The 25,944-nt window shown below is 43.6% G+C and overlaps 1 protein-coding gene across 1 annotated transcript; it reads right to left on the bottom strand.

Moving 5' to 3' along the window:
• Window positions 1-943: 943 nt before the first annotated feature.
• On the bottom strand, window positions 944-25,119 carry LOC311111046 (ubiquitin thioesterase Zranb1-like). The gene is made up of 10 exons (XM_084153741.1): window positions 24,802-25,119; window positions 21,858-22,881; window positions 13,389-13,576; window positions 12,676-12,829; window positions 10,320-10,391; window positions 8,186-8,384; window positions 7,855-7,975; window positions 6,751-6,880; window positions 2,452-2,681; window positions 944-2,178 (listed from the first exon to the last, which is right to left on the bottom strand). The coding sequence occupies exons 2-10, from the start codon at window positions 22,792-22,794 to the stop codon at window positions 1,966-1,968; spliced, it is 2,244 nt and encodes a 747-aa protein (XP_084009867.1). The 5' UTR covers window positions 22,795-22,881; window positions 24,802-25,119; the 3' UTR covers window positions 944-1,965.
• Between the last annotated feature and the right edge of the window lie 825 nt (window positions 25,120-25,944).

Genomic DNA, 25,944 nt, shown 5'->3' with positions numbered 1-25,944 from the left:
GGAGGGCGGCCGTTTTTGAGATACTGGATCCGGCGCGCCTGGCACCGACGATCATACCACAAGTTGAATAGGACACTCGTTTTGCCCGTACTAGAGCTCAATCACAGTAACGGAATGCCTCCATGCCGTCTTTATATAGCAAGCCACAGCCACGTGACTCACCGTCTGTAGGAGCAATCCATTTTCGTGAATGGGATGGTGTACCTAAAACTGTCCGGTGAGTGTATAACTAACTTATCAATGTAATGACCTTCAGTCGGCCCTTTCTCGATTTTGTGGTGTAATGGGTTTACTGGCCACACAGGGGTGCTAGAAACATACATGTTCCCATAAGAACTAAAAATGATTACAAATGAGTAGCATTATAATTTAGGATAGTCTACACTTGGTTCTTTCCTTTGACATTCCTTTAACAATAACAATCTATAACCAGGTGCATCACATTGTAGTCAATTCATACTGAAACACTCAAACGACACCACATCACAGAGTTGACATTTTATAAAGACTTCATAATTGGACATTCAAAAAGGTATTCCTTTATTTTTTCCTGTCCGTGCCACACACGCTAAAGCGAGGTCAGGCTTTTACCTAAATCCACAAACCATCATAGTCAGATCTGCAACTATTGCATAAATACAAAGCAACATACAGGTGATGCTCAAAATGTGTATAACTAGATTGTAATACACCAAAATAAAAAGTTACAGTACTCAACAGCAAGGAAACCCAACAAAAACGTCTTTCACTGCTAAAGTATGATTTTTCAACTTTGGTTTATGTGCAGTCTCTCACAAAGACCTTAATCAAACTCAATTCAAGATGGGTTCACATATACACAAGAAACATACATTAGGAGGAAAATAAACACAGGTACCATGGGTTAAACTTGACAGGGAAGAAAAGCAAGACAGAGTAAAAAGATGAGAATATGACAAGAAACTGGTGTGATTCTGGTTTAATGTCAACATTGAATGTCTTACTCTCTCACTCTCCTCCAAAAACAAAGCACCAACCATCCAAATGAGATACTGAATCACATGAGATCTGAAATCAACTTTTACAGATGGTTGTTATTTTCCTCACAGCAAAAATGTTTCTGTGCAACATAAAAACATGTCTTCATCAAGATTTAAATAATAATACAGAGAATCAAAGATCTCCTCAGCTCAAAAGCTCCCAAACAAATAAATATGTAAAATTAGTTTGGAGATGAATATAAAAACAAGACATTTCATTTCAGCCAGTCTGGAAAAAAGTTAAACTACAGATCCATGTGTATGATCTGTCTCCTAAACCTTAGTGACTTTGAACTTCCTTTTCAAAGCTTAATAAATGACCTTTATTCAAGCAGTTATATTCATATAGAAATGTGTCTTTCAATAAATGTGCAGTGCTTAGTATTAAGTATTAAGTTCATATTACACAATCGAGACGGTTTTCTGTTGGCTCCCCTGACTCAAAGATATGTTGGCTTAGTCACTGCCCATCAAAAAAACAAGCCAACTCTATTTCAACTGAAAAAACAACTAAAATAACAAATTTTGGAAGTGTGCTTCGTCAGTGCCCATAATAAACAGATATAAAGATGTTTGAAATCGATGCTGGTATATTTCCTTATACTTATTTTTTAAACAACCACATGCATTTACACTTTTGGATAAAGATTTTACATTTGAAAACCCCAAAAAGAAAATCAATAAAGATAAATAGCATCAGTATACTACAATCCTTTACTTCCCATCATCCTCAGGTCTTTTTGCAGCAGTGGACCATTTCTTATGTCAGTCTCTCAGGTATTTGTAAGTGTGTGTGTGTGTGTGTCCTCTGCCAGGGTGCGGTGAGGCTCAGGATTCCCTCCCCTTTCCTGAGGGCTTCCACAGTTTGTCCGTGTCAAGAAAGGAGGAAAAACTAAAAACCAAGGGTGAACCCCTGCCTCTGGGGACCCCGCCTACTCCTGTTTCGTCACTCATCATCATCATCCTCCTCTTCCTCGCCGTCGGAGAGCGAGGCGCGGATCTGCCGGTAGCCGTCTAGCCACTTCTCCACCATCTGTGTGACCAGGGGGTGGTTCCGCCGGCGGGAGCTCTTCTGCATTGCCACCAGCACTCCGCCCTCCGTCACGCAGCAGTCCAACCACTCCCTCAGCAGCTTCTCCTGCTGCTCCTCATTCCCCATCTGACACACACAAAAACCATCAACCATGAGACTACATCTCATTAGTTACCCATAAAGGATGCTCTCATACTGAGAAAATTACATTTCACATTCCAGCCACTTCACGAGAATAGCATGAGACTCTTACTAGGCATACATCTTACACTAGTCACTTATTGGATGGTATAATAGAACTACGTAATCAACATGAATAGTAGAATCAGACTAAATCCTTGAAAAGTAGCAAGTCAGGGGGTCCATATTCATGATACCACAGCAGGTGATCCCTCCTACCTCCTGTGCTGAGAGGAAGTGGATGTGGAGCAACTTTCTCTCGCTGTCCACCAGCGGTAGGAAGGTGACGGTAACGTCGTCGTCTGTGTTGAGGTTGGCGCCTGCGCCCCGATTGTCGAAGCCGTCGTTCTCCATGGCCACCAGTGCAGAGAAGTGGCCGCGAGTGTAGCCCAGAGCGATGGGACTCTTCCAACAGAAACTCTGCTCCCACAGCAGGGGCAAGTACACACCTGGGGGGGGGTTGAAGAGAGAGCGCGAGAGTAATGTAGAGGGAGGGGCGAGGTCAAAGAGTCAAAAGGGGAGGGACAGAAATTAAGAGAAATAGAAAACAAACCAAAAAATGTCAGAACAGGCTGGTGACCAGACCTATGGAAACCAATACGTATTGCTCAACAACAGGTTCCCAAACACAATGGACACTTTCCCTGAGATTATTCACTCAGCCTCCTAACCCACCAGACAGCCTGTGCAAGTGAATGCAACGGTTCACCTTGTGACCATACTAACTGAAACCACAAACCACTGTTCGAGCGTTTAGTTATTATCCCACTCTGTGCAACAGTCTGCCATTGTTTTTTTACTGGAGCTTTGTGTTTTTAAACAGCTTTCTCCTTCCCTCCCTGATGGATGCCCATCAGCCGCTCCTTAACACAAACAGTAGCCTATATCATTCCTCTATTAGCGGGACATTACCACAGGCAGCCCATCGTTAGAGAGCTTTCATTATGGCTCCGCAGGATAATTAAAGCCAGACTTTTTACGGACGTGGACCCCGCCCTCAGCCCTTACTGGGCACCTGTTTTACACTACCACGCCATCTTCTCCTGATGGCTAACATGTTGAGAGACCTTCTAAAAGGATGTACAGTGTGATCCATTCATCTGCACCACAATGCATTGCTTCATAGTTAGGGAGAGGGGAGGGGTAGGATTATTTTGGCAGAATTGTTTCGACTCGTTTTAGGGAGTCACATGCATGCTGTATCAGCATTGGAACAATCATGTTGAACAATTGTAACCCCCTCCTCCCCTTACTAATCAACTTGGACTGAATATATTATGGAAAACAATAGACATTATTTTGTCATGTACATTAGGGAATCGTTTCAAGGAATCATGTCATACAATTCTATCTGCAATGATAAGGGTCATGCCACGAGACTGTCAGTTGGGAACAGATTTTATATGTCCCAATACCATGTTATCGGGTTTATGAACTGATATACAAAACAATTGACCCATCAATCCGTTATTTTCCATTTAAACTATAATATAAAATTCTCGCTACACAAAAAGAATGCTCAATGTATGGGGCATTGAACAGTCAGCCCGGTGAAGACTGCAGTGAAGACACAGAATCAATAGATCATCTCTTTTGGTACTGTCCTTCGGTGGCTCGCTTTTGGAGGAGTCAGGTCCAGGAATGTCTGTCCTGCTAGAGCTGTCCCGTCAACTAAGTGCTGTTATTGTGAAGTGGAAACATCTAGGAGCAACAACGGCTCAGCCGTGAAGTGGTAGGCCACACAAGCCCACAGAACGGGACCACCGAGTGCTGAAGCGTGTAGTGCGTAAAAATGGCTTGTCCTCGGATGCAACACTCACTACTGAGTTCCAAACTGCCTCTGAAAGCAACGTCAGAATGCTCAATGTATGGGGCATTGAACAGTCAGCCCTGTGAAGACTGCTGTGAAGAAACAGAATCAATAGATCATCTCTTTTGGTACTGTCCTTCGGTGGCTCGCTTTTGGAGGAGTCAGGTCCAGGAGTGGTTGTTAGAAAGGGAAAGTGGATACCTAGTCAGTTACACAACTGAACGCAGTCAACTGAAATGTGTCCTCCGTATTTAACCCAACCCCTCTGATTCAGAGAGGGTGTTCAGATGGACCTACAACCCAGTACTGTCAGGAAATCTGAAAAACCACAATCAATCAATGGGAAATATGATTATACTCTTAGGCAAAGTATTTATTTTTAGGGCAATCTTGATAGAAATTGAACAGATAGAGGTTCAAGACCCTCATAAGATATCACAGTAAAATAGAAGGATGAATTGGAAAAGGAAATAGTACAATGGTAATATACACTGGGAAAGATGGGTTAGTCTGTGGACATCTGAGGGGTAGAATTAAGATTAGTGGTTGGCCAATACACTTGGGTTCCAGTATGATTAGGAAATAAACACACACATGACCAAAAGTATGTGGGCACCTGCTTGTCGAACATCTCATTCCAAAATAATGGGCATTAATATGGAGTTGGTCCCCCCTTTGCTGCTAGAACAGCCTCCATTCTGGGAAGGCTTTCATTGCTGCGGGGACTTGCTTCCATTCAGCCACAAGAGCATTAGTGAGGTCGGGCACTGGCGTGGTTACATGTGGTCTGCGGTTGTGAGGCCGGTTGGACGTACTGCTAAATTCTCTAAAACGACGTTGGAGGCAGCTTATGGTAGAGAAATTAACATTCAATTCTCTGGCAACAGCTCTGCTGGACATTCCTGCAGTCAGCATGCCAATTGCATGCTTCCTCAACTTGAGACATCTGTGGCATTGTGTTGTATGACAAAACTGCACATTTTAGAGTGGCCTTTTATTGTCCCCAGCACAAGGTGCACCTATGTAGTGATCATGCTGTTTAATCAGCTTCTTGATATGCCACACCTGTCAGGTGGATGGATTATCTTGGGAAAGGAGAAATGCTCACTAACAGGGATGTAAACAAATGTGTGCACAACATTTGTAAGAAATAATCTTTTTGTGCGTATGGAACATTTCTGGAATCATGACACATGGGACCAACACTTTACATGTTGCATTTATATTTTTGTTCAGTATGTGTATATGTGTGTGTATATATACACTATTTATACAAAAGTATGTGGACACCCCTTTAAATTAGTGGACTCGACTATTTCTGCCCCACCCGTTGCTGACAGGTGTATAACATTGAGCACACAGCCATGAAATCTCCATAGACAAACATTGGCAGTAGAATGGCCAGTACTTAAGAGCTCAGTGACTTTCAACGTGGCACCGTCATAGGATGCCTCCTTTCCAACAAGTCAGTTCGTAAAATGTCTGTCCTGCTAGAGCTGCCCCGTCAACTAAGTGCTGTTATTGTGAAGTGGAAACATCTAGGAGCAACAACGGCTCAGCCGTGAAGTGGTAGGCCACACAAGCCCACAGAACGGGACCACCGAGTGCTGAAGCATGTAGTGCGTAAAAATGGCTTGTCCTCGGATGCAACACTCACTACTGAGTTCCAAACTGCCTCTGGAAGCAACGTCAGTACAATAATTGTTCGTTGGGAGCTTCATGAAATGGGTTTCCATGGACGAGCAGTCGCACACAAGCCTAAGATCACCATGCGCAATGCCAAGCGTCGGCTGGAGTGGTGTAAAACTCGCCGCCATTGGACTCTGGAGCAGTGGAAAGCGTTCTCGAAAGTGATTACTTGGAACGGCGACTGCGAGCCAGGCCTAATCACCCAACATCAGTGCCCGACCTCACTAATGCTCTTGTGGCTGAATGGAAGCAAGTCCCCGCAGCAATGTTCCAACATCTAGTTGAAAGCCTTCCCAGAAGAGTGGAGGCTGTTATAGCAGCAAAGGGAGGACCAACTACATATAAAATGGCCATGATTTTGGAATTACATTTCTTTTTTTTATTGTGTGTAGATTGATGAGGATTTAAAAAAAAAAATTTTTGAATAAGGCTGTAACGTAACAAAATGTGGAAATAGTGAAGGAGTATGAATACTTTCCGAATGCACTGTATATATCACATTTATATGTTTTCTACCAAGTCCTCCAACCATGGAGAGGGAGTAGGGGCATAATAAAACACACACACACACATACATATATATATATATATAAAAAGGGATCAGAAATCTCCAAATAACATTATTCGATAGTCCCCAAAAAATGAATCCACTCCCTCCATCTGTGACGCACTTCTGTGTAAATCAAAAGCACTTCTGAATCCGGAAAATTCACTATTGATTGCATACTGGCCTTTGAGCAAAACAATCAAATCCGCAAACCCAGTCAAAAAATAGCATCATCCTTGTGCCACAATTCATGTGCTAGGCCTAATTCACATCAAAAGGGCTTTGTCTGACTTAGCAGATATTGTCCAAACCGTCAATCTAATTGGACAAGGAGAGATACATCTGCAACAGTATTTTTTGAGAATTTTTGCTTGTCAGGATTTAAAGCTTAATACATCAAAGGGATGAAAAAAAGCCTTTTTAAATCATCCCAATTTAAGACTGAGGCCAGAGAAAACAGATATCACCTCACCTTGAAAACGGGTGTACCCAAGTGTTTCACCACGGAAACTTTTGTAATACTTCACTCCATAGACGATGATTGGTCTACGAAGAATGTGTGCAAGAACAAAAATATGAGTCTGCTCCAGGCTGGCTCCAGGCTGCAGAGAGAAACAACACAAAGAGAGAGGCAAGTTAAACTACCTTTGTAGAGTATAGCTGCAAAATATACTATTAGGATTTGAGCCATTACTTATTATTAGCTGTTAGGCTAGCCTGATTGTACGTACAACCAGCAATACCGTAAAGCAGATTATTTGTTATTGAACACGGAGTATACCAAACATTAAGAACACCTTCCTAATATTGAATTGCGCCCCCCACCCCACCCCACCTCAGAACAGAACAGCCTTAATTCGTCGGGGCATGGACTCTACAAGGTGTCGAAAGCAGGGATGCTGGCCCATGTTGACTCCAATGCTACCCACAGTTGTGTCAAGTTGGCTGGATGTCCTTTGGGTAGTGGACCATTCTTGATACACACGGGAAACTGTTGTGCGTGAAAAACCCAGCAGCGTTGCAGTTCTTGACAAAACCGGTGCGCCTGGCACATACTACCATACAAAGGCACTTACATTTTTTGTCTTGCCCATTCACCCGCTGAATGGCACACATACACAATCTGTCTCTCAATGGACTTTAACTTCTCCCGTTCATCTGCACTGATTGAAGTGGATTTAACAAGTGACATCAATAAGGGATCATAGCTTTCACCTGGATAACACCTGGTCAGTCTATGTCATGGAAAGAGTATATAATGTTTTGTATACTCAGTCATGTCTTGATACTATAAACACAATGTGATTCAAGTATTAAAAGAAAACCTTAGGCGAATGCCTCTGTTGGTTGTTTGTCTTAAATTAAATACAGGAATATTGAATGTTGCACAACAGTGGATGCTCTCATACACTTTAGGGCCTTTCCTCCTCCTTTCCTATATATGGTCAGAGCAGTATGTCATTGCATAATTCATGGGCCGTAATTGCATGTTACAGTACACTGCTGATCCCAAGTCCTGCCACCTAAAAGGCTTAAAGCTTTATGTCCGTATGCATAAGGAAATGTGTGTGTGTACCTGGCTGGCCAGTGAGAGGATGAAAGCCCAGTCTTCCTGCCACTGTTCCTCCCTGAGTGAGAAGTGCAAGCCGAAGCTCTGGGAGTACCACGACTCCCACTCCTTCCAGCGCGTGTAGAACCTACGGACAGAACACACACGTCAGTGGCCCTGTATCAACTCCCTGTGGAAAAGGTCAAGTGAGTGTTACTCACCAAATGCTTTAAACCCTTTTGCAATGAGAAGGTTCTCCTTTTTCCAAATTATATGACTGATTTACATAAATAAACACACAGCCTTCTCATCCTATCCCAGTCCCCAACCAGTTACACGCCCCAGACCCAGGCCTCACCAGTGGGAGCAGTCGTGCAGGCTGTCGTGAAGGGTCTTGCGGAGGACAGAGTCCTTGTCATAGATGCCCCAGGTGGCCTGCAGTACTGAGTCTAACAGGCAGTCCCCGGCCGTGCGGTTCCACAGGGCATACAGCCTGCTGTCCAACCGCGTTCCTAGCTCTATAGACCAGTTGATGATGGGAGACTCCTCCTCCAGCTCTGAGAGGGAGAGAGAGAGGGAGAGAATGGAAAGTGAGGTTTGAAAGGGCCATGGGGTCATTTTCAAAATGAACCACTCTTTTGTTTTACATGGTGTGCAGACTTCAGTTCCAGCCCAGCACTAATATCCCTGTTCAATGAATCAAGTCGATGAGCATATCGATTGGGGACCACTCGTGTAAAGTATAGGTAAGTACAGTGATGGCAAGGAGGACACCATCGGGATGCTGGGCTTGCACTATGTATGAAGACAAGGTGCGGATGGAGGGGCCACCATGATGCTACATGACAGGTGGTGGCACTAGAAAGGTTAGTGCTATCCGGGATCCATAACCCTTCCCTAACCTTAACCATTTAACATTTCAACTTCAATGGGGTAGGGACGTCCCAAGCTCCCGGACAGCAAGGACCACACTGGAAAGGACCCCGGCATGATGATATTTCACTGGAAAGGACCTCGGCATGATGATATTTCACTGGAAAGGACCTCGGCATGATGATATTTCACTGGAAAGGACCCCGGCATGATGATATTTCACTGGAAAGGACCCCGGCATGATGATATTTCACTGGAAAGGACCCCGGCATGATGATATTTCACTGGAAAGGACCCCGGCATGATGATATTTCACTGGAAAGGACCCCGGCATGATGATATTTCAAGGCGGGGATCAAGTGTGATGATAAATGATACACCTACCTTCACAGCTTCGTCATAGCAGAGAAAGAGACAGGAGAGCATAGAGGTGGCTATGGTGACTTTAGTCACCTTGTCTTCCATACACTGGCTTGTTACCCTTGGTGTGCCGCAAACTGTGGGGAGCTAAACAGGTCACAAGACACCCTAGAGAGAGTGAGCAATCAGTGTGGAACCCATTGATGGTGTGTGTGGCCCTGGAGGAAGTAGTCATTCAGTAAAGGATCAGGGAAATCCTAAAACTCAATTAGCCTGATTAGCACAGACGCAAGCACACATGATAAGGGCAGGTCAACAGACAGGAAAGCAGGCAGGGAACAGACCAGTAATATAACTCTGTACAGCAGCCTTCTCATTTAGTAGAGAGGGGATAGGAAGCTAAACAGATGCCCGCCACTGTTGACTATGACAAGGCTCACACGCGATTGTTAAACAGCCATCACTAGCACATTAGAGGCTGCTGCCTATAGACATAAACTAGAAATCACTGGCCACTTTAAGAAATGGAACACTAGCCACTTTAATAATGTTTACATATCTTGCATTACTCATCTCATATGAATATACTGTATTGTATACTATTCTACAGTATCTTAGTCACTTTAATAACCCATAGAAAATCTTTGGAGGGAGTTGAAAGTCCGTGTTGCCCAGCGACAGCCCCAAAACATCACTGCTCTAGAGGAGATATGCATGGAGGAATGGGCCAAAATACCAGCAAGTGTGTGAAAACCTTGTGAAGACTTACAGAAAACGTTTGACCTGTGTCATTGCCAACAAAGGGTATATAACAAAGTATTGAGAAACTTTTGTTATTGACCAAATACTTATTTTCCACCATAATTTGCAAATAAATTCATTAAAAATCCTACAATGTGATTTTCTGGATTTTTTTCTCTCATTTTGTCTGTCATAGTTGACGTGTACCTATGATGAAAATTACAGGCCTCTCATCTTTTTAAGTGGGAGAACTTGCACAATTGGTGGCTGACTAAATACTTTTTGTATATATCCTTAATTAATTCCTTACTAGATTTGTGTGTATTGGGTATATGTTGTGAAATGGTTAGATATTACTTGTTAGATATTACTGCACAGTCGGAGCTAGAAGCACATGCACTTCGCTACACCCGCAATAACATCTGCTAAACACGTGTATGTGACCAATACAATTTGATTCAGTAAAATAGTGGTATTATAAGTTACTGAAATTCATATGAAGTCAGTCAATATTTCACCTTTCTGTACATCTCGGTCCAGCACTTCGTCGAACAGTTTCTCCTGAACTGTTGGGGGCAAGTCCTCGATATCTGTAGACAAAAACACACACAGAGTGGCACTCAATGGGTTTGAGAGACACACAACACAAGGAAGACATGATACAGTTCCAAAAACTTCACAAAAAAGGGCAAGTTAGAGAGCAAGTATTTATTTGACAACAGTGAAATGAAGTTTGGGGCTTAGAGAAGAAAGTGCATCTGTCTTGACCTCTTGATCTGCACGCGCCTTAAAAATCAAGCCAGGCTGAAGTGATTAGGGTTTAATGCCCTGGAGGTTTGCAGGAGTCAAAGCTGCACTGTAACAAACTGACATCTCTGCAAGCTACAGACATCATATTTGACTGTGTTTTCTACTCAATGTCAAACCATGTTTTGTTGCGTGTGTCCTTTTCTTTCCACAATAGAGCTATAGGGCTACGTTGTGTGCTTGGAGCCCTTGACAACAGTACTGCCTATTCTTCAGTTGTGCAAATGAACAGCAAGGCTTCTATAGTGGCCAGAAGCCAATACATGCTCCCCCAAATACTCTGCATAACCAGACGTCACTGCTTACCAGCCGGCTCTTATTTTCAACCACAATGTAGGCTATTTCTCAAGGAGGAATTCAACCTTGCTTACCCTAGCAAGAACTTGGTACATATGAAAATACAATTTCGCTTTGCAGGGCTCCAGACTAACTTTTTCCCCTGGTGGCACTGGTTAAGTTGGTGGCGCCAGCCTATGATTTGGTTGCACCAATATGTTGCCGCAGTGTCACACAATAGAAACAATTTGCAGTCATTTTAGAAAGTCATTCAGTGCTACTGAAATCGCATGATCCAAGAAATACATTTTTTCATCTAACATGTCCAAATGGGAAAGCATAATTCAATTTATTGTGCAACCTAAACCAGCGATTGTCATTAATTTTGGGTTGACATTTATGCTATTGTTACATTTTACCCTCAAAATAGTGCTCCATCATTTCAATAGAGATTCATTTGCTTACATTTATTTTGTGTACTAATATCACATAGGCTAATTCATTTGGGGCTAAATCACCATCTGAGGAAGTGGAAACAAAACTCATTAAGCTAAATATAATAGGCTGCTAGTTAGAAATGTAACTGATTACTCTAACGGTAAATGTAGCCTTATGTTTAAAAAACATTTCAGCATACTACCCAATGATGTCTACAGGCCTCAAACTGTCGGCGCACGCTTCGTGCTCTCTGTATCTCAAAGCAGTACAAAGTTACTTTGGTTGTAAAACGGTGCCAATACGCTCAATATTGAGCATTGAGAAATAAATGTAAAACCTACAGAAAGTTGAGACCATCTCTTCAACTGTCACAACAGTTGCTTTAAAGAACTGTTGCTTTTTACCACAATTGCATATTTTTCTCTTTAGCCCTGTGCTTCCCAAACTTTTTCCACTCATGCCCCCCTTTTCTTATGGGGGAACATAGCGAGACAGTCAGATTGACTCCAGTAGAGAAAAAGGCTTGAGCCTACTGCCTGAGATTCAGAGAAATATTAGGCCCTTCTCCAATTCTGTAGCCTACTAGAAACCAGTCATTGCAAGGTTTGTAATACTGCCACAGTTGTCTTTCAACTCTTAAAATTGAGTGCAATATAACCGTTACCAATTATCACTCGTATTGAACAGCCCTCACTTTCTTTATCATTCTTATTCGTGCTTATGAATTTACCATGTTTAAGTTGACTGCACCATTTGATTTGTTCCAAGTTAAGTCATAGATTTGAGGGTTTGTTTATTGGGAGAGAGAAGAGGAAGAGATCAGGCAGAGCAGCATGCTGCGAGAGGCGCGAGTCAACCAAAAGTCTGTTAGAACTCATGAGTGGAGATTTTTATTTATTTATTTTATTTTAAAAATCGGGAGCTACCAATTATGTTGTGGAGAGTAGCAATTGACAGCTGCAATGTTATGCATTTAATGTAAATAAAAATACAAATCCCAAGATTTAATTGTGAGTAGAAAGCCATCTTATTTTTCTCTAGTAGATGTTATAATTAAGTTGTGTTTGTTCATCTTCCCCTACCGCTCCGCGCTCCAACAGCCACCCCTCAGTTTACCAAACACTGCTTTAGCCTAACAATACCCTAAGCTGGTGCCAGGGAAAGCATTTTACTCAGAGTAGTTGGAAACAACCACACCATTATGCAATTCCCGCACACCAACAAAACATGCATTCTACCATCATATAAGACAAGAAGCTTTAGTGTAGAAGAGCAGCAAAACAGTTCATACCACATAACTACACACAGTAACTAGGCTGTTGGTAGTGTATAATAGGTCAGAGGGAGGCTGACCTGCTGGCAGCGTGAAGGTGACCAGGTCAGTGAGGAAGTAGCAGGTGAAGTCTCCCTTGCGCTGGTGCAGGGAGGCAGCCACCTCCCGACGGATCTGCTCCGTCAGCTCAGGGCACACCATGGCTGGGATACACTTAGCTGCCTGCTGGGACACCTAGACACAGAGAATGTGACACAGGAATGATAAAACCGTCTCCTACTGCAAATACAACCTAGGGAGCATGAAACCCAGATGAAACATTCCGAGTGTTGCAGAGAGAAATGTAATGAGTAAAACAGATTCAATTCCCTGATCTGATTCCCTGTTCAATCATATCTGTTCAACACAATCCATTTCTATCTGAACGTTCTGGAACACTGCACCCTTCTGAGCAGGCCCCAGGTAGACCCTGCCCCTTCCCTCCTTAGGGGACACATTCCTGCCGGTCCTTCCAGGGTTCACCCCCTTACTAATCCTGGGATAAGAGAGCCTACCGTCAATAAAACACATCCCACCCACTATGTCCTCTATCAGTAGATAGAGGTGAACAGAGCTCATCTGTGGTATCGTCAAAACAATGATGAATATAAACTAACTCAACCTGGAGATGGAGTGACTACATACCGGACGGTACATTTAAATCGAGCGGAACTGGTACAGTAGAATAAAGACAACAGTCCTTGACCTGTACCAATATGCTAATACATTGGCAGAGCCTGTGTATTGTCCTGACCTCAGTGAGGAGCACGGCCAGCATGTCCTGCCTCTGGAAGCGGATGGCCAGGTGGACCAGGGTGAAGCCGTCATCGAAGGCCGATGACCGGTTGAGGAGACGCACCTCGTCCGACGTCAGCTGCCTGGCGATGTCCCCCCCTGATGACTTATAGGCCTCTACTGCAGCCAGATCCCCCTCTACCACACCTGCAGAAAGAGAGAAGTGGGGGGGGGGGGGGGGGGGGCATCAGTGAGCAGGTAAACAGACATGTTAGGCTACATAGTACACAAACACTAAATAAACTCTAACTTGTTGTTAAAAGTGTCAAATAGAGTACATTAATGCAGTATGTTGGACAAGGTGGAAATTCTTATTTAGTTTACCATCCCAATAATTCGTAGGCTATTCCTTACCAAAACCACACAGTATTCAGACCTTCACTTTTTCCACATTGTTACGTTAAAGCCTTATTCTAAAAATGTTTATTTTTTATTATCCTCAATCTACACACAATACCCCATAATGACAAAGCAAAAACAGGTTTAGATTTCTTTGCAAATTTATTTTAAAAAACTGAAATACGTTAAGTGTTCAGACCCTTTGCTATGAGACTCGAAATTGACCTCAGGTGCATCCTGTTTCCATTGATCATCCTTGAGATGTTTCTACAACTTGGAGTCCACCTGTTGTAAATTCAATTGATTGGACATGATTTGGAAAGGCACACACGCACACACACACACACACACCTGTCTATATAAGGTCCCACATTTGACATTGCATGTCAGAGCAAAAACCATGCCATGAGGTCGAAGGAGTTGTCCGTAGAGCTCCGAGACAGGATTGTGTCGAGGCACAGATCTGGGGAAGGGTACAAAAAAAATTTCTGCAGCATTGAAGGTCCCCAAGAACACAGTGGCCGCCATCATTCTTAAAATGGAAGAAGTTTGGAACCACCAAGACTCTTCCTAGAGCTGGCTGCCCGGCCAAACTGAGCAATCGGGGAGATGGGCCTTGGTCAGGGAGGTGACCAAGAACCCGATGGTAACTCTGACAGAGCTCCAGAATTCCTCTGTAGAGATGGGAGAATCTTCCAGAAGGACAACCATCTCTGCAGCACTCCACCAATCAGGCCTTTATGATAGAGTGGCCAGACGGAAGCCACTCCTCAGTAAAAGGCACATGACAGCGCGCTTGGAGTTTGCCAAAAGGCACCTAAAGGACTCTGACCATGAAAAACAAGATTATCTGGTCTGATGAAAGCAAGATTTATGTTTTTCAGCGGCAGGGACTGGGAGACTAGTCAGGGTTGAGGGAAAGACGAACGGAGCAAAGTACAGAGAGATCCTTGATGAAAACCTGCTCCAGAGCACTCAGGAACTTAGACTGGGGTGAAGGTTCACCTTCTAACAGGACAACGACCCTAAGCACACAGCCAAAACAAACCAGGAGTGGCTTTGGGACAAGTCTCTGAATGTCCTTGAGTGGCCCAGCCAGAGCCCGGACTTGAACCCGATCGAACATCTCTGGAGATGATCTGCAGAGAAAAATGGGAGAAACTCCCCAAATACAGTTGAGCCAAGAAGACTCGAGGTTGTAATCGCTGCCATAGGTGCTTCAACAAAGTACTGAGTAAAGGGTCTGAATACTTATGCAAATGTAATTTTATTTATTTATTTTTTATACATTTGCAAAAAATTCTAAAAACCTGTTTTTGCTTTGTCATTATGTGGTAGTGTGTAGATCAATGAAGAAAAAAAACAATTTAATCAATTTTAGAATAAGGCTGTAACGTGACAAAATGTGGAAAAAAAGTCAAGGGGTCTGAATACTTTCCGAATGCACTGCAGGTACCAGGGTAGTTTTACTACTACTACAGTACCGAAACAAAACCACCACTTGAAAAATAAAACTCAACACTATAATGTGTGTGGGAAGATCAAAGTAGAGAACATTTCCAGTTCTACTACCAGCCACCCATCATTTCTGTTCTGATTTCTGGAATACCCATGTAGCAGTCTCTGGCGCATTACACAACATTACTCCCTGGCTAAACATTGTTCTACACTCTACAAAAGGGCCACACACAATGCTTTGCAGCATAATCAGTGTGTGTGTGTGATCGTGCGTGCATGCGCTTTCCAGCTGCAGTAAAAAGTAGAAATATGGAGAAAGGAACAAAGAGAAAAAGTGAGTAGGAATAGAGGGAGTGGGAGGACAAAGGAATAGAGAGGGCGAGAGCGCTCAGATAGACGGGATCACAACCACTTCTCACAGCAGTCCATTAGTTTGGGTGTGCCTGCCTGCATGCCTGCACAGTCAAGTGTAGCACTCACACACACCCTATACCACACATTCACAAAACATCAAAGGAAATGGATACAAAATAGTTGCTCTATACTAGGAAGGGTGGAGAACGTTGACAAATATTGAAGATAGAAAATGAATGAACGTGCTAATTTTATCCACAGAAAATGGGTGAAAGGGCCTATTTAATCCATTTACATCCATTTTTTTATGTTGTAAATTAGTATCAGCGATCAAGGTAGACCCAGGTGCAGATCAGTAGGCCTACACTACACAGAGGACACTCCTACAAGCTCCTACAATATTGTCATAACCACCACATTAAAAGGGGCAATCAGCAGATGCTACATCCATTTTTGGACATTGATATGTACACATTCATTCTTGAACAATATAACTTATAAATGCCTCATGAGCTTAGTTCCAACTGTTGTACCCCCATCAGAACCCCGAATATGCTTGTTTTTACTCCAATGTTTGTAAACAAAGTAAATGTAAACAAACACTATATAGCCTCAAAACTAGTGATGGGGGGGGGGGGGGGAGCAGGTTCACTACAGTTAATGATTTGTAAAAAATAAAAATAAATAATGCATCTATAGCCTGTTTTCCATCTTCTTCTTTTTTTAAAGTGAGCCTACATGTTTTCAGCACTTTTATTTCTTGAAACAGGGATCCGGTAGCTTTTTACCGAAACAGGGGCAGGGCGAATTGCTTTGTTATGGTTTTTACTGCTGATTGCTGCTTTTATTTTTAAACACCCACACCAGTAGAAATCCACTTTTCTGACTAATGAAGATAGTTCACTCAGACCGTTTAAACATAAAAAATAAGAAATTCTGTTTTGACCACGCTCCACTGCTTTGATTGGTGCATCTAGAAATCACAAGTCTTTCCTATAATGAAAAGGCACCTGCAAAAGAAGATTCCACAAACTTGTTTATCTATTTTATGCGGTTGTTACGTCAAGTATTGGTGTTTCGTGTTGGATGCGCTCAGGGTGTTGTTACAGATCATTTGCGGCGTGCATCATGAGCAAAGTCATTGTAGCCTATTATCATTTCACTTCCCCTAGCTGTGAGAACCACACTATCCATATTACCAGATCTTCATCTTATTCTTTCTGTTTCTATGGCGGATTCGCGGCCACAATTTATGGAAGATGCCAAACTTTGAAGATAGTCAAAGATACTTGTTTCCCCTATCCATCTGTGGCGAAGTTGTCCCTACATGCTCATGACAAATCCAGCTCCAGCCATAGCCTAGCTAGCTAATCTTTTGAATAAGGTGTATCAACAACAGATAGCAGTTAGCTAGATAAGGTTAGCATGCTAGCTAGCTACGCTGACAGCCATCAGTGCCCTACTTGTTGTTATATCTCCACTCCACATGGAAAATCACCCACAATGTTCCCACCCCCAATTCATGAATATGTATTAGCAGCCTGCATCATTCTTCGGAGGTGGAACGTTTAAGGACAATTTCTGCTATAGGACAGGAATTACGTTGAAATAGGGGCAGCATTGCCCTCTGGTGGGGGCCTTTAACGTGTTAGGTATGCAAATAATGTTGTTTACAATTTCACCTGTCACACAGCATATAGGCTTAACACTTTCATTTCTTTTCTCCAGTCCTCTCCTCTCCTCATTTTCTCACCTGTGTGTCCATATCTCCATTTGACAGAGCCAGGAGACACTTATCAGGATACCAATTTTGATTGAATTTCCCCTTACGGTAACCCAAATCAATTGAATAAACTAAAGGCTGGCCGTAAGCCTGCGTACATAGTGGAGTCCGTGTGATTGATCCCAGGGCAGCAGAAAGCCAGGGCCCTCAATGGCCTGTCAAGGAAGAAGTGCAGACAGAGGCCCAGATGAACAGTGAGCATCAGCAACAGGCCTGTGTGTTACTGTAGCTCCCAATTGTTTTGACAGATTTCCAACTGGCAGTGTCGGCACTACTTCACAGGTCGTCTGCCACAACAGTAGCTTGTGACAACCAGTGACCCACAACAGGTTAGCACTTCAGAATAGAGGTGGCAACATGCCAGCTACAGCACACTTTGTGCCCGTTTACGACTACATGGCCTAATTACTGATAGTATGCATGATATAGCCTAGGGTAGGTAGAGTGCGCCTCAGGGCTAGGACTACGCAACCTAAGAAAATAGATTTGATCTATAGCTGATTGCATACAGTAACTATGGCACAACTGGACCGAGATTTAGGTCAATAGGGAAGCTAATATCTGCAGGGTTTCAGCAGATGTAAGGAGAAGTCTCCTTGTGCATCTTCACCTGCTTAGTGCTTACTTTGAATAGGTTAATCAAAATAAGATGTCAACATAGAAAAGGCCTTTCATATAGCCTAGGCCTAGATAGACTTTCTTCCAAACAGGTTATGGCATTGATACTTTTGACACCTTGAGCACATGAAAGTCTTCACATAATATAATATAATAATAATATAATATAATAATATAACATAATGTAATGTTTTGAAAAGGTTGGGATTACCCAAAGAAGTTGTTCCTGTGAAAATGATTCCTGTTCAATCATATCACAATAATCTCCAATTATATCACATTTCAGGTTGTGTTGCAGCCAAGTCATGTAGCCTAGTTGATGTGCTAGCTAAGCCCAGGGGTATTCAACTACAGTCCTTGAGGGCTGAAGTGTCTCGATGGGTTCTCTCTCCTTTGTTCAATTGATCTACCCACTCACACACTCAAACAAGACTACTATTGTAGCCTCTGTGCATTCACTCCTTTTATCAATTCATTTTAGGTGTCAAACAGAGAAGCAGACACACATCCATATGTAAAACAGAAACTTGCAGACACACAAACACATACAGGTTGTCAGAGAAACCCTCCCGAAGCATAAGGACCACTTGCAGCCAGCATGGTTTGTTCAGGCAATGAAAGAGTCTCTCTAGTAAAATATGAAAAACTCAGCTAATAAACCTGCTGTGGCACAAGACAGTGGGCCATAAAGCAGACAAGCATTCCCTCAGTCAAGCAGACTGCCCTTAATACAAATGGGCATCTTGTCTTTCAGAGAGCACACGTCCTTAAATCGCTAGCTTCTGGAGAGTACAGGCAACATGACTAAAACTTCTCCTGGATATGCAATTTTTATACAGGGTACTTCCCACAATGCATTGTTAATGCCACTATGTTACAGATTTGGCTTTGTTTTAAATAAATATTCAAAGGCATAGCCTGCATAATTATATGACAGATTTTACTGAGAAAAGTGGCACTTGCTGTTTCCGATAAGGATCATTGTGAAAAATACTACCTAGAAACTAATGTAGGCTCGTTTGTGATTCATTACGTCCAGCTTGTTTAAACAACTAAACATGTATACAAATAACATGTAAGGCTACACCAGTAGAGCGTACGTAACAGGGCTCCGGTCGTGCGAACAGCAGGCTGAAGGTCATCTTCGATGTGAACTCCTGTTTATTTTTGACTTGTGCACCAGTCAGATATTTTAAGTGCAGGGCCTGCGGGCTACTAGGCTGTCTAACGCCACACACTGTGGCCACTGTTTACCAGCTCCTGGGACTGAAGGGTGTGTGTGTGGCTGCGTGTGTTGACAGTGAGGGTTCCCCTGCAATACACACATTACACGCTGGCCTCCCCTTCACAGTAATAAGTGGGTTCCCCTCAGACACTGGGGATAATACTTCGCTATGGAAAGTCCTATGTATTAGTGGACAAACTGAGTGGGAGGGGCAACACTACTATAAACAGTAGGGAGGAAGCTAGCTATCCCATGGAATCCTCTCTGCCATGTACAGTGAGGGGAAAAAGTATTTGATCCCCTGCTGATTTTGTACGTTTGCCCACTGACAAAGAAATGATCAGTCTATAATTTGAATGGTAGGTTTATTTGAACAGTGAGAGACAGAATAACAACAACAAAATCCAGAAAAACGCATGTCAAAATTTTTTATAAATTGATTTGCATTTTAATGAGGGAAATAAGTATTTGACCCCTCTGCAAAACATGACTTAGTACTTGGTGGCAAAACCCTTGTTGGCAATCACAGAGGTCAGACGTTTCTTGTAGTTGGCCACCAGGTTTGCACACATCTCAGGAGGGATTTTGTCCCACTCCTCTTTGCAGATCTTCTCCAAGTCATTAAGGTTTCGAGGCTGACATTTGGCAACTCGAACCTTCAGCTCCCTCCACAGATTTTCTATGGGATTAAGGTCTGGAGACTGGCCACGCCACTCCAGGACCTTAATGTGCTTCTTCTTGAGCCACTCCTTTGTTGCCTTGGCCGTGTGTTTTGGGTCATTGTCATGCTGGAATACCCATCCACGACCCATTGTCAATGCCCTGGCTGAGGGAAGGAGGTTCTCACCCAAGATTTGACAGTACATGGCCCCGTCCATCGTCCCTTTGATGCGGTGAAGTTGTCCTGTCCCCTTAGCAGAAAAACACCCCCAAAGCATAATGTTTCCACCTCCATGTTTGACGGTGGGGATGGTGTTCTTGGGGTCATAGGCAGCATTCCTCCTCCTCCAAACACGGCGAGTTGAGTTGATGCCAAAGAGCTCCATTCTGGTCTCATCTGACCACAACACTTTCACCCAGTTCTCACTTCAGACGGGCATGTATATGTGCTTTCTTGAGCATGGGGGCCCTTGCGGGCGCTGCAGGATTTCAGTCCTTCACGGCGTAGTGTGTTACCAATTGTTTTCTTGGTGACTATGGTCCCAGCTGCCTTGAGATCATTGACAAGATCCTCCCGTGTAGTTCTGGGCTGATTCCTCACCGTTCTCATGATCATTGCAACTCCACGAGGTGAGATCTTGCATGGAGCCCCAGGCCGAGGGAGATTGACAGTTATTTTGTGTTTCTTCCATTTGCGAATAATCGCACCAACTGTTGTCACCTTCTCACCAAGCTGCTTGGCGATGGTCTTGTAGCCCATTCCAGCCTTGTGTACGTCTACAATCTTGTCCCTGACATCCTTGGAGAGCTCTATGGTCTTGGCCATGGTGGAGAGTTTGGAATCTGATTGATTGCTTCTGTGGACAGGTGTCTTTTATACAGGTAACAAGCTGAGATTAGGAGCACTCCCTTTAAGAGTGTGCTCCTAATCTCAGCTCATTACCTGTATAAAAGACACCTGGGAGCCAGAAATCTTTCTGATTGAGAGGAGGTCAAATACTTATTTCCCTCATTAAAATGAAAATCAATTTATAACATTTCTGACATGCGTTTTTCTGGATTTTTTTGTTGTTATTCTGTCTCTCACTGTTCAAATAAACCTACCATTAAAATTATAGACTGATCATTTCTTTGTCAATGGGTAAACGTACAAAATCAGCAGGGGATCAAATACTTTTTTCCCTCACTGTAGTCCAGACAGCAGCAGTGGAATCCACTCAGTCACCATTAACTTCAAGGGGCAGTGTGGCTGTCTGGACTAGCCCTTGATTCAAAGCTTCAAGCGACACCTTCTGAAAGGGAGAGCAGAGTATCCTCTTCACTCATCACACAGACTACCTAGACTGTGCCTGACAGAGGCTGGGGGATAGATACAGTGGTCTCGCACATGCTGTTCAGTCTAGCAAACGAGAATTATCTGTCAGGGGGAAGGATGGGAAGTGAACCTTTAGCCTCTGGTTGAGTTCCTGCCTGACTACACTGCATTGCATCAACCAATGGTTGTGTGCCACGTCAGACTTTAGTCAAGAACCAGATTCCTATATCATATTATGTGGTTAGCTGATATGGTAAATACCTAGCCAGGTATTGTAAGATCTGGTATGCGTCTGCACTGTAGTCGGACAGGAATTCAACCTCTGGCTCCAGTCAACACAGCACAGCAGTTCCCAACTGTTCATCCATCCACCCACTCAGCTTGCACAGGCTGCTGCCTCTCCTCTCACAGCATGAGCAGGGAAGCTGTTAACTCCCTGCATAAAAAGTATGCTATACAAGACTTGCAGCCTTAAATTGTTGCTCAGTTGCAACAGAGATATTTTTTTTCCACCCAAGATAAAGAACTCCCATTTCACAACAGAAGTACATAAATACAGCGGAGGTATTTCTCAACCATAATGAGCATCTCATTCTCCACAGCAGGCAATACAGAGAAATAAACAGGGTTGGGAGAGAACCTTGATTCCTTTGCACCCACTCACACATCGACTCACCTGCACAGGCATTGAGAAACAACCAGTCAGTCCTCCTCATCCTGTTCTTTATCTGTTTGAGCCTTTTAAAGTCCACCTGCTGTTCCTCTACGCTCCCCACTCCGGCTCCCGAAGCCAGTTCGATCCTCTGAAAGTCCATTTTAACCTCTGCCTCCCGCTTGGAGGTGGTTGGGGACCTTCTCTGGCCGCCGCTGCACCCCATTACTCCACCGCCGCCCCCTCCCACACTCACATCCCCCCTCCTGTTGTCCCTGTCCTGCTCGTTGAGTATGGAGGGTGGTAGGCTCTCTGGCTCCGAGGCCAGTTCGATGGGTTCTGCCAGGCTATTGGGCCTGGGGTGGTCACACACAACACATTTGCATGCCTTGGGCCAGTTTGCATAAGTGCAGGCGGTGCAGGTCCAGTGCTGGGCGCGGGTGTTGAGGCGGTTGCGGTCGTTATACTCCTCACAGGGGTCGGTAGGGGTGGAGGGGGGTGCGGGCCGGCATCCTGAGCCTGAAGTCTGGGGTGACTCGGTGGGGCTGCGTGGCTGCTGTGCCAGTCCCTGGTGGCGCTGCTCCTGCTGATGTCGCTGGCACAGACACTGGGTGCAGCGGATGGCACGGGGCCAGTTTAGGTAGGTGCAAATGTGGCAGGACCACTTGCTGGAGGGGGTCTCGGGGGCGTCTGCAATGCGGACACGGGGACGGGCGCTGGAGTCCGGGCAGATTAGGAGGCTGGAGCCTCCCTTGGGCGGGCTGTTGCTGTGGCTCAGACTCAGGCTCGGGGGTTCCCACTGGCGGCTGGTTTCCAGGCCGGGGCTGCTCCGGAAGGGCTCCTCAGTGATGATGGCGCCCCCACTGGGCCTCTGGGCACGGCACATGGTGCACTTGATGGCCGAGGGCCAGTTCTTAAACGTGCAGTACTCACAGGCCCACTTGGTACCCAGCTCGGTCATCGTCGCTCCACCGCTGGGAGAGGCTGCCGCTGGGAGGGGCTCAGCTCGACAGCGCCACTCAAGGAGATCACACAGGCAAGCAGGATGCTATGGCAACAACAGAAACACAGGAGATGTTGAGGAGGAGGAGCCATACTGGTCTTTGATGATCACAGACAGACTGCACTGTCATCATGCAGAGACACACAGAATTAAGATCACAGATAGACCAAACACATTTAGACTTTAATTGATGTCATGTTTTAAAGGAAATGTTTTAATAAGTAAAAACAAGAACTTCATTAGTTAGGCTAGCTAAGCCTAGTCTATTATTACAGATAGCCAATTACATAAAGTAACAGACCTAATATTAGAGACCTCAAAACTCTTTTAGACACAAAAACTAAGAAAGCTACACTAACACTTGTGGTTCACAACTTCTGGGTCATTGTTGAACACTGGAAAACAGAATGAGCAGGACATGGAAAAACAGCCTTAGCATTCATATCAATCCTGCTCAAACAGCTACAATGATGTGTGCTCTTGACCTGGTACTAATTCTCAGTGCGGTTAATCAAAGCCTGAGGCTCAGTGCAGCTGCACTCACAAAGCAAGGTGCCAAGAGCAGCAGGCCGCAACCCAATCTTCTGCCTCCATGACTCTTAAAACTGACACCGTAAACACATCCAGAGATACAGCGCAAACATGCCAGACAAAAGTGCTGTGTTACCTGGCAGATGAAACCAAACACCAGGCAACACTCAAACTCCTACCAATAATGACCCTTAATGTAGTTGAGATGTTTCCCCCAAAGCTCTGATCTAGGCCCGTAAGGTTTTTATTTGGTTAAACTAAAGGTTTTTAATTGGGGTGTGATAGGTTGGTCCTAGATCAGTGCAAAACAGTCTACTCTGCACTCTCTCAGTGAAGTATTTAAGATGTTTTAAATATTCCTCGACATAAACCAACACATGCAAAGTGCATATAGAGGAATGTTTGCAATTACTCAAGTAATTTAGACAGATAAGTTAGCTATTATCACAACAAAATACTACTCCCTGAGACTTGTTGCAGCACACATTTCAATAGGCTGCAAAACTAGGTTTAGGACTACATTTTAAAGTTGAAACCACCACAGTCATATAGCCTGGATTGGTCCCTGACTGGTTTAAAACAACTCAGTGCATTGAGTCTACTTAGCCATTAAATGTATCAATGTAACATGACAACTTTGCTGCTACATATTGCGTAGGGCGTGTCGAATAAAACATCCAATGATTGTTACTTTGTAACTAACTAGCGACAATGGTAACTAACTATTGTCTTTCTAATCGTAATGAATCTACCAAAACATTAAATAATTGACTTTGTTTGTTTTCATGTATCAGCGGAAACGACGTTATAATTTGCCTACGTCAATGTACCATACTAGTAATGTTAGCTGGTTGGTTAGCTACCTACATAAGAGGGGACGAGAGTGTGGTCAGTTCGATATCGGTCACCTAGCTAGTTATCTAACTAGCAAGCTGCCATGGCATCTGATACAACTAGCTAGCTAGCTACTCAACTCAGGTATCGGTGCAAAGCTAGTTAACTACTGTACCTAGCAAGTTAGCTAAGTAACCAGTACAGTTCACCATTTACTTTCAATGTAACGACCTAACACACCAATGAGTACAGCAGACGACTCTGTAAGTGTCAATATGCTCTGCGAAATTCAACACATTCGTGAAAGACAACATTCCTCAACACACAATGTTCTGCCCGTTAGCTTCACTATCTAGAGGCTACTGTATTTGTTTTGACAAGTCAAATTATAGTTAGCTAACAGTAGCCAACTAACGTTAGTAAATATGAAAATAATCTAGCTAACGTTAACTAACGTTACCTATTCAATGTATGATGGATTGCTATAAAAGGTAACGTTATTGCTTATAGCTACATTTCTAAACAATATATCATACAAAAGAGGTGACAAAACTGTGACATGCTAACTACATAACATTTTGAACATGGGCGTCTGCTTACCTTTTCCTGTGTTTACACCCCTCTTCCAAGCGCAACCACAACCAACCCGTTCTCGAGCTTGTCCCCCGTTCTATCCACTCGAGCTTTCCCAACGAAACCCAATCCGTATGTCCCAAAGTCAAGCTTTTATTTGGTCAGAAGCCGCATATTTACGTTTCCGTGCTCCGTTTGTGCGGAGCTTCGAGACCTGTGCAATTGCACAACCCCCCACCCCCGTCCCTTTGCCGTATCTCCGGGCCTTTAAATCATTTTAATCCCCATATCCAACAACCGTTCTGTTGGTATTTAATGGCGGCGTACGGGAAGCTGGAAAATACTAAAAAAAAATACACTCCTGAGAGAAGGAGTAGGATTTACCACCTGGATCCAACAGCCAAGCTGATTGGATAGTTTTTCTGTATTCCTCCTGCTGGCCTATGAGATACAACGTATTTCGTTGCCAATAATTAAAAAGCTTTATCGCAACAGTCTCCAATGTCAAAAGAATATGAAACTGTCATTCATTTTCACCGTTTTAGCTCAAATTATGAACAACGGACTATTACATTACACCCCTTTCCCGGAGCCACCATGGCGTTTGTTTCATGTCTGAATCTCAGCTGTATACCTTTAAGGGACATTATGATGATGTCATTTTTTTGAAAAAAATATACTGCAGCGGTCTGCAGTAAAGGACAGCTTGTGGTTGTGGTTATTGAAAAAGTAATCGATGGAAGTTCGAGAGCACTATCAACATAGCATTCACAACTCTTTTGCCAACGGCAGACTGTGACCCTGCTTTAAACCTATTTGAAGCATTAGCATATACAGAACAATAAATACATCTGTCAAATTCTGCATTGATCATGCAAGTTTATTTACATGAACGTCCCACCCACTTCCCAATTACGTCACAGAAGACCACTGTGCTTGTTCACGGGCGCCGGCCAAATGTTCTCTGCCACTTAGATTAGAAATTCTCTAACAACTTTTAAAAAGTTTTATGGCAATAAATACCATATGGATAAACTATATTTGTTCAAATAAATACCATATGGATAAAATATATTTGCTCAAATAAATACCATATGGATAAAATATATTTGCTCTTATGATTTCCTTAAAAAATACATGCAATCTCTTGACTTGGGCAGGAGCCTACCG

Source organism: Coregonus lavaretus, assembly GCF_964263955.1.
Source record: "Coregonus lavaretus genome assembly, chromosome: 36".
Taxonomy (NCBI): domain Eukaryota; kingdom Metazoa; phylum Chordata; class Actinopteri; order Salmoniformes; family Salmonidae; genus Coregonus; species Coregonus lavaretus.
The sequence above is the reverse complement of the archived record's forward strand: the minus strand, read 5'-3'. Positions and strand labels throughout refer to the sequence as shown.